At 36.0% G+C, this 8,899-nt stretch overlaps 1 protein-coding gene across 4 annotated transcripts in view; it reads right to left on the bottom strand.

Moving 5' to 3' along the window:
- The window catches only part of LOC106884418 (activating signal cointegrator 1 complex subunit 3), a 493,492-nt gene that overhangs the window by 398,334 nt on the left and 86,259 nt on the right, over window positions 1-8,899 (bottom strand). For all 4 annotated transcript variants that reach the window (XM_014935791.2, XM_052972249.1, XM_014935790.2 and 1 more), the window contains 2 exons: window positions 7,789-7,909; window positions 2,659-2,801 (listed from right to left, as the gene is read on the bottom strand). In XM_014935791.2, coding sequence (XP_014791277.1) covers window positions 2,659-2,801; window positions 7,789-7,909 — 264 coding nt within the window. The remainder of the gene's footprint in view (window positions 1-2,658; window positions 2,802-7,788; window positions 7,910-8,899) is intronic.

Below are 8,899 nucleotides of genomic sequence, written 5' to 3'. Positions count from 1 at the left end.
CGGACACACACACACACACACACACAGAGGACTTGGAAAATTCACATGACCAATCTCATTAACTAGAAGAGGAAAAGTTAAATTATCTATATATTGTGTTTTTCCTTTTCTTTTTTTTATGGCCACTTTATCAATAAACTTTAGTTTAATACTAATATTGTTTCATTTGAATTTTTTTTACCCTCTTCTGGCTCTAAAAGGCTTTAAAAACCTAAAAAAGGGCGAAAACTATGAAATCAGAAAAGAAAAAAAAAATATAGTTTTGGGGTTCTAAAACCCCTAAAAAGGCCAAAAGCGGCTGATTTTAAAGTTTTGGCACTTTTTAAAGGTGTTTTTACGTGGTCTTAAGAGCAAAAACTGGGTTTTTTTTGTTTTTTCTTCAATGAAAATTAACGCTAACAGTTTATTGATAACTTCTGTTGTATTTTTAAAGAATTAACTGGTTAACGGTTATTGAAGTTAACTTCTTGGGTAACAGATTAACGGTTAACAAAATTAATTTTTCGATTAACGGTGCCCACCTTTGATATATACACACTGTATTGTCTTGAATTTCATGTCTGTACCTAAGTATACTATACATGTGTGTGCGCGCATATGTGCACATGTCCAAGTGAATGTTTACAAAACTACAGTGAGCTGACACCACAGTTTGAAGCTGAGCTATAAATGTCATCATTCAGATTTGGGTTACTACATGTCAAGTTTGTTGACATTTCCTGTCAACAAATCACTTGCTAGCTCAGTGATTTTGGATTCTTCTGAAATAAAAATCCTTTACTTGAAAAACTTAAGAGTTGGCAACAGGAAGAGTATCTGGGCATAAAAATCTAGCCTAAAAAATCTACTTCCTAAGCCATACATGAGAGGCATTAAAGGAAAGAGGAAACATCATGGATACAGGCACATTAACATTTAAAAGTTTCATAATCATCATCATCGTCGTTTAACGTCCGCTTTCCATGCTAGGATGGGTTGGACGATTTGACTGAGGACTGGTGGACCAGGAGGCTACACCAGGCTCCAATCTGATTTGGCAGAGTTTCTACAGCTGAATGCCCTTCCTAATGCCAACCACTCTGAGAGTATTCTATTCATTATTTTTCTTCTTCTATTTCCTTTTGTTATTCCTATTATTTATCATTTATTCTATTAACCTTCAACAAATAATTCTTACAGTGTATTTATATGTGCAAGAGTACATTAGTGTGTATGTTGAATCCCATGTAATATTCATAATTTTGAAATTTTACTGAAATGTGTGTGACATATTTTATCATGCAATTTACAGTTTTACAAATTTGCAATTAATCACCCACACTTAATTTTAATTCTAAAGACAAACCAGCAAATAAACATACAAAAATTTCACCTTCAGACACTCATCAATCATTATGAGAAAATGCCAAAATTTTCCTCCTTTTTCTTTCACTTCTCATCTATTTATCCCAGCTCTTTATCTTTGGGTACTTACCTATATATTCTGAGCGACAGATAATTTATTTATATCATGCTTCATATCCAGTTTGATGATTGGAAACATGAAATATATACACTCAGGTGTAAAGTGTCAGTAATTACAATCATTAATATAATTCTCCCTTTGGTATTGAATACTAACACCTTACACAACTATTAACCTACATCACTAACACTTCTACACTTGCCCAGTTTTACACACAATCAAACATCCCACAAAACTACACACACACACACCACTCTTCCCCTACGCTCACTTGCAGACGTGGAAACACTCCTACACTTGCACAGATACATCCACCCCTTCTTAACTCCCTAGCTAAGAAGCGCGCTCCCATTTGGTTTCTAATCCTTTGTTTTTTTCCCCTTTCCTTCTCACTCCCTCTATACTTTTTGCTTTCTTCTGATGAAGGACTAACATTCGAAACATTAAAGTGTTCAGCTAATACCATGCCTGTTAAACCCTCTAGTGATTTTTTATCGTTCATAGTATTTACAGTGTGTGTATGAATTGTTGGTTAAACCAACCTAGCAAATAGTCTGTAAATTTTTCTGTTTTCAACTGAAGAAAATTTTGATAGATATATATTTGGGGTGCCAACCGAAATGATATAGTTTAAGATATTGATTTATAAAATAATCAAATTTTTTTTTGTTTTGTTTTTTCATTTTAGAAATACATTCAGATACCAAGATAAGAGGATTCATTTAGATAAAAATTAAAGTTTTTTTTTTTAAATATTAATATTGGCATTTAGATAAATCATTGAAAAAGAAATGAGCACAATTATGAAAAACAACCAATTTGTTGCAGTAAATTCATACAATATAAAAAAAAATGGATAATTATGATATTTAGATTAAATTAAATACTGAAATACATGTTTTTTTTTTTTTTTAAATGTGGCTCAGATAGATGACATAGTTTACTGAAAGTGAAATTATTTTACATTTATAAAATACTTTTTAGATATGTTGTACTGCTTAATAATTTAAAAACATTAACATTTTTAAAATTTTAATATATTGCAATATGTCTTGCATGTGTGTATATGAGTAATGATATGGATATTAATCATATTTTGTTAGTAAAAAACACGTAAATATAAAAAATGAAGTATAAGAGTGAAGTATGAAAATGTTTTGATATATTAGGTGAAGATATAAAAATGTCCTTACCTCTTCATCAGGCATCTGCAGCCACTGTTTTGGATTGTCTTCATTTGCCAGAAATCCAATTAAATCTAGAGCAGTCAAACGGGTTTGCCTTCGTGATGACACAAATATCAAAACGGGACGGGTTGATGAATGAGTTTTGATTGCTGAAGAGGAAAATAAAGTTCAGTTTCTTTTTTCAATTAATTACTATTAATTAATTTGTGATCCTACCAGAAAAAATTTATACTTTAAGAGATGCATTCTGTTACTGCAACATAACAAATGAAGAGACATCATCATCTTTATTATCAATTAAACTGATATTATTTTCCAGGTATTTTGGATAGGTATCTATTTTTTACGTGTTTCAGTCACTGAACTGTGACCATGCTGGGGCACTGTCCTGAAGGGTTTTAGTCAAACAAATAAATTCCAGTATTTATTTTTATAAGTCTGGTACTTATTCTATCAGTGTCTTTTTGCCCAACTGCTAAGTTAAATGGATGTAAACAAGCCAACAATGGTTGTTAAGTGGTGTGGAGGGATAAACACAGACACAAACACACATATATGATGGGTTTCTACACAGTTTCTATCTACCAAATTCAGTAATAAGGCATAAATTGGACCAGGGATATGGTAGCAGACATTTGCCCAGGGTGCCACACACTGGGACTGATCCCAAAACCATGTGATTGCAAAACAAGCTTAACCACACAGTCATGCCTGCCCCACAAAGGTACATACAAAGGAATATTTTAAAGCTATTTTTACCTTGTGCAAAAATGAGTTCTGATCTAAATACTATATACAAGCTTACCCTTGTCATTTGACTGATTAATACTTCTATCTTAACAGTCACACAATGCATGTGAATTACCTTCTCTTCCTTGCATTCATTAAGTTTCATCTCCCAAACTCTACAAAAATATTACTTTCGATCAATTCTACTTTCACAGAATGTCATCTCAGAAATAAATTTTCAATATTTCAAGTCAAAAAATGAATGCATGATCCACACTTGATAACTCCTATTTCAATTTTTGTAGCCTAAAAATTATTGGCAATGCAACCTTTTCTTCATATTACGAAATCGTCCAAGCAATTTTATGAGAACAGCTTGAATAATTACTGTCTTTCATCCAGCTGCATACAATCTGTTTCTTAAGTTAGAAACAAATATTTGGAAAATCATAGTCAGTATATTCATTAAGTGTATCTTCATCTTTATGGTCCATATTTTACAATCATTTAATTTCGCACATCTTACATAAACACTGTGCAGAGTATTGACATAAGCAGAGAGAAAGAACATCTTCACAGAGATCCTTAAAATTTTTTAATCCCTTTATTATCATATTCCTATTGAAATGCATTATTTTTGTTTCAATTAGTTTTAGAAATAGAAAGAATTTAGTAATATAATATTGTTGTAATTAAACAGGTGTTTAGAACACAAATTAACAAAATTTGATAGATAGATAGATAGATAGATAGATAGATAGATAGATAGATGGATACATTCTCATATATGTTGCTATAAAATCATCTCTGGTTATTAAAGAAAGTTTTATTAGGGGAGATCTTTAGCTTCAATTTTTCTGTTGTCGAAGATTCATCGTTTTGTCAATGGACCTGGAAGTTGTTCACAAACAGCAGCAGTAATTTTCTTCAGCTGAATACATGTCATTGATTAAAATTACCCAAATACAACTTTAACATGAAATAACTTCAAAAATACAAAACTTTATCCAAAACGTTAAGAGTAAACCCTGTTCTAAGTGACACATTCTACCAGTATCCAAAGTTTCAAAGTGTTTAATTAAAAAAAATTAATTAAAAAATCTGTGCATGAGATGGAATAAACCCTATATATATATATATATATATATATATATATATATATATATATATAGGTGCTCTTTTTATCTGTGTTTGTCCCCCACATCACTGCTTGACAACCGATGCTGGTGTGTTTATGTCCCCATAACTTAGCAGTGTGGCAAAAAAGACTTATGAAATAAGTACTAAGCTTTAAAAAAAATAGGTCTTGGGGTTGATTTGTTTGACTAAGACCCTTCAAGGCAGTGCTTCAACATGGCCACAGTCAAATGACTGAAACAGGTAAAAGAATAACACTGCAAAATATGGAAAATCCTACAATATCCAACTAACACTAGAAATGGAAAACAACAGCACAACTATGCTGACATTTCTTATGTTAATAAAAAGGATGAGAATGTCCTAAGGCTTGATATACATAGTTCCCTGTTATCATTGATTTAATGCCATTCTTTTTAAATGCTACTATGGAATGGATGAGTGTGCAATAAAGTCTATCTTTATCTTTTACTTTTTACTTGTTTGTCATTAGACTGTGGCCATGCTGGGGCACCGCCTTGAATTTTTTTTTAGTCAAATGAATCAACCGCAGTACTTATTTTTTAAGCTTGGTACTTATTCTATCAGTATCTTTTGTTGAACTGCTAAGTTATGGGGATGTAAACACACCAACATCAGTTGTCAAGTGGTGACGAGGGGACAAACACAGACACACACACACATATACATGACAGTCTTTCAGCTTCCATCTACCAAATCCACTCACAAGGCTTTGGTTGGCCTGAGGCTTTAGTAGAAGACACTTGCCCAAGGTGCCACAGAGTGGGACTGAACCTGGAACCATGTGGTTAAGAAGCAAGCTTCTTTATTTCATTATATTAGCCATAAAGGCTGTATATAGATTAAGAAACTGCAGGCTAGACAGAGACATTAATGAGATGAATATGATAACGGAAAAATGAAAAAATGAGAGGGACACCAGCGCCTGCCGACCAATAACCCCTCAAAAACATAGTTCAATTTAACAATTAGAAATTTCACAGAAATTCAAAAGTTCAATTTTTCTTCAATCTTCCTCATCCGGGCCCCCAAGCAAGATTCCTGGTGCCTGTAGGAAATCTGGCATTGGCAGGCCCGGACGGAGGGAACCAAAATCCTCACTATTGCAGGTCTTCCTGACCTCCATTAATTCCTTTTGTGAGATGACCTCCGCAGCCACCTGCGAGGTCAACATGAACTGTCTATACAGACCGATTCATACTGCTCTAGTCCAAAAGACAGTCCAAGAACCTCTCTACAAGTCCCTCTCTGAGGAAGAAAATGACCAATTCCACCCTCATCTCACAGGGAGGGACCTCAACCTGCTCTGTCAGTGACACAGTCCCCACTGACAGAGCCTCTCTCTCCAGTGACACACTTCCCATCGGAGGAGACTCGGATTCGGTCAGTGGCACATCAACATTCACCGACCTTCTTCCTTTTCTCTTTTTCTTTTTTTTTTCCTGGTTGCGGGAGTCAGGTCCTCCACCGGCACACCCGGGGGGTCCTTCTCTCCCACAGCCTGCACATCATCTGGTTAGCAACTACTGTTGCTCACCTTCCTTTTTCTTTTTGTTGAGGTTGACTCCTCAACAACCTCCTCCACCTCTCTCTGCAATGGGAGGGCAGAGTGCTTCTTTACCTCTCCCTGCTCTGGGGCCTTACTACAGCCTCTTGGGCAATCCTTTTTGATATGGCCCGACTCCAGGCATGAGTGACATTTGGGAGGGGGCGACCCTCCAGTATCACTGGACACCTGGAGCCTGCCATTGTCAAAATGTCCAGGAAAGTCATTTTCCCCGCGGCCACTGGAGTCCACAGGGTCAAAGTTGCCTTCGACCCTTCCCAGTTGACCACAGGATCCATGGTTACATTTAGCAACGTGGGCCCGCTATCCCCCAGGCCTCACCGGATGGTATCTTCAATCCATCTGGCCTCCATGCCCAGGGGTAGCCCGCACACACAGGCTCTTATTATTTTTCTCCCACAATAAGTGGGACGGAACACAATTTCCTTCCCCTCCAGTGGTTTCGCCGCGAAGGTACTGGCTTCCTTGGGGGTACCAAATAGCAATCACACCGTTGCATATTTGTACCCCCGGGAAATAAATTTTACAGTTGGCAGGTATTCTGCCAACTATTTTTCAATACAATCCTTATTGTATTGGACGATGGTGCCGAGAGACTTAGAATAGGTCCTCAGCACCACTGTTGTATTGTTCACGTCTTTCAACCACTCCTTGGGTGGAATAACCTCCCACTCCAAGGCAGGGTTTTTCTTTTTCAGTTCCTTCTCTGCCATGTCCACAGGAAAACAACAGTTCAAACACAGTTCACAAAAATAGTCCAAATAAAAATAGAGGAGAAACAAAATAAAGAGAGAAGACAAAAAAACTGAAATTACAAAAGAGAATAAACCGAAATTTAGAAGAAGAAAGAAGAGAAAAAATAAAAGAAAAACAATGTTCACAAAAATAGAACAGACAGGGAATCCTTGGCTTGGTATAACACTTCAACAGGTAAATCCAATAGACAAGGTTCTTCTCTATGGTATTCCAGTTGGGTAAATTCCATGAGGTATCACTTTTTCCAGTGAAACATGCCCACTAGAATATACAAGTTATTAGACGAAAACATGCCACACAAAATTTACTTCAAAGAAGTTTTCGAAAAAGTCCATGGTCCACCATTATGGCGATAAGAACACAATATTTCGCTCACTATAACAAGCTATAATTTTAAGCTGCCAAGGCAGGCGAAATTGCCCCAGAGCTGGGCACAATTTACTGAAAAAAAAAAATTTCACACACAATAAATTTTGCCCAGCTCCAAACAACAAAATCACCTACCCCGACGGACTTCTTTTGGTCTTAATTTTTGTTCTTTTCTTTCCTTCTTAGGACAGAGCTCAACACTCATGTCCTCACTGTTCACATGGAAGAAAACAACAACCAGCACATGCGCGGGAAGGAAGCTTCTTACACACCATGTTTATGTTTCAAATATGTCTCATTTCTTCAGTTAAATAGAGCTTTCAAAGACATTGTAAAAAGTAGAATGTCGTTTGATATGATTTGCAGTTAATAGTTTATTAGCTGCAAATGTCATTCTTTCCATCTCAATAAAATTAGCTATCAGAAAATAGAGTGGAGCTAGTCGATTTAACTCAAATCAAATTGAATCTATTGCCAAAGAAAATGTTAATGTGATGAGCACAACAGCTCAAAAGTTTATATACAATAATTATTTAGGAACACTGAAATATACATACCATTGAAGACTGGTTTGTTCATAGAAGCCATTCGTGGACAATAATGTTGCCCTGGGAATCCAGAAACATGTACCTCTAGAGGAACTGGACGTACAGATGGTCTAAAATTAAATAAGCCCATCTGCAAAAAATGCCATAAAAAATTGTCTATTTAGTCAAAATTGTAAAGGTCTAAATAAACTGTATAAATTTCTTCATCAGAAGTAACAAATCCTCACAAGAAAACCTCCAACAATCACAATATTAATATTGTTACATGAAAATTTTTAAAGCATAAAAAAATAGAAAAATAGAAGAGAATCTTCATATACAAATGTATATAGAGGTGGAGGTATAGCTGTGTGGTAAGAAATTTACTATCCAACCACATGGTTTTTGGGCTCAATCTCACTGCAAGGCACCTTAGGTAAATATCTTCAAATATAGCCCCAGGCTACATTTGGTAGGTAGAAACTGACAAAAGCATGTTTGATCGATTGATCGAACATGCTTTTGTCAGTTTCTACCTACCAAATCCTCTCACAAGCCTGCCTGCCTGCCTATCTATCTATCTATCTATCCACACACACACACGTCAACATCATCAACATCATTGCCCTCATTTAATGTTTGTTTTCCATGCTGGCATGGGTTGGATGATTTGACACGAACTGGTAAGGCCAGGAACTGCACCAGGCCCCACTGTCTGTTTTGGCATGGTTTCTACAGTTGGATGCCCTTCCTAATGCCAACCAGTACCAATGCTTTTTACATGGCACCAGCAATAGTGCTTTTTAAGTGGCACCAGTTCCTACAGGGTCACCAAGTAACTTGCAAGATAAAGCTCCTTCACTGAGAAGGTGGTGGCTTTGTGCCAGTTGAGAAATTAGAGGTATAAAAGAACAAGGATAGGTGTCTTGCTGTAGAGCAGATACATGGAGACCCCAGTTGGAAGAGAAAGGAGAGCAAGTTAGAGAGTAAGATAAAGAGAGCACATAACTGAAAGAGTAAGAGAACAATAGGGAAAGAGATGGTGGTGAAGATGTGTTGAGATATACCCTTGCGAGATATTGGAGGTAGTGAAAATAATTGAGGTGATACAGAGGTTTGAACTTGGTGAGTGAGCAAGATA

Source organism: Octopus bimaculoides, chromosome 1 (assembly GCF_001194135.2).
Source record: "Octopus bimaculoides isolate UCB-OBI-ISO-001 chromosome 1, ASM119413v2, whole genome shotgun sequence".
NCBI lineage: Eukaryota > Metazoa > Mollusca > Cephalopoda > Octopoda > Octopodidae > Octopus > Octopus bimaculoides.
This window is presented reverse-complemented; position numbering and strand designations above follow the sequence as displayed.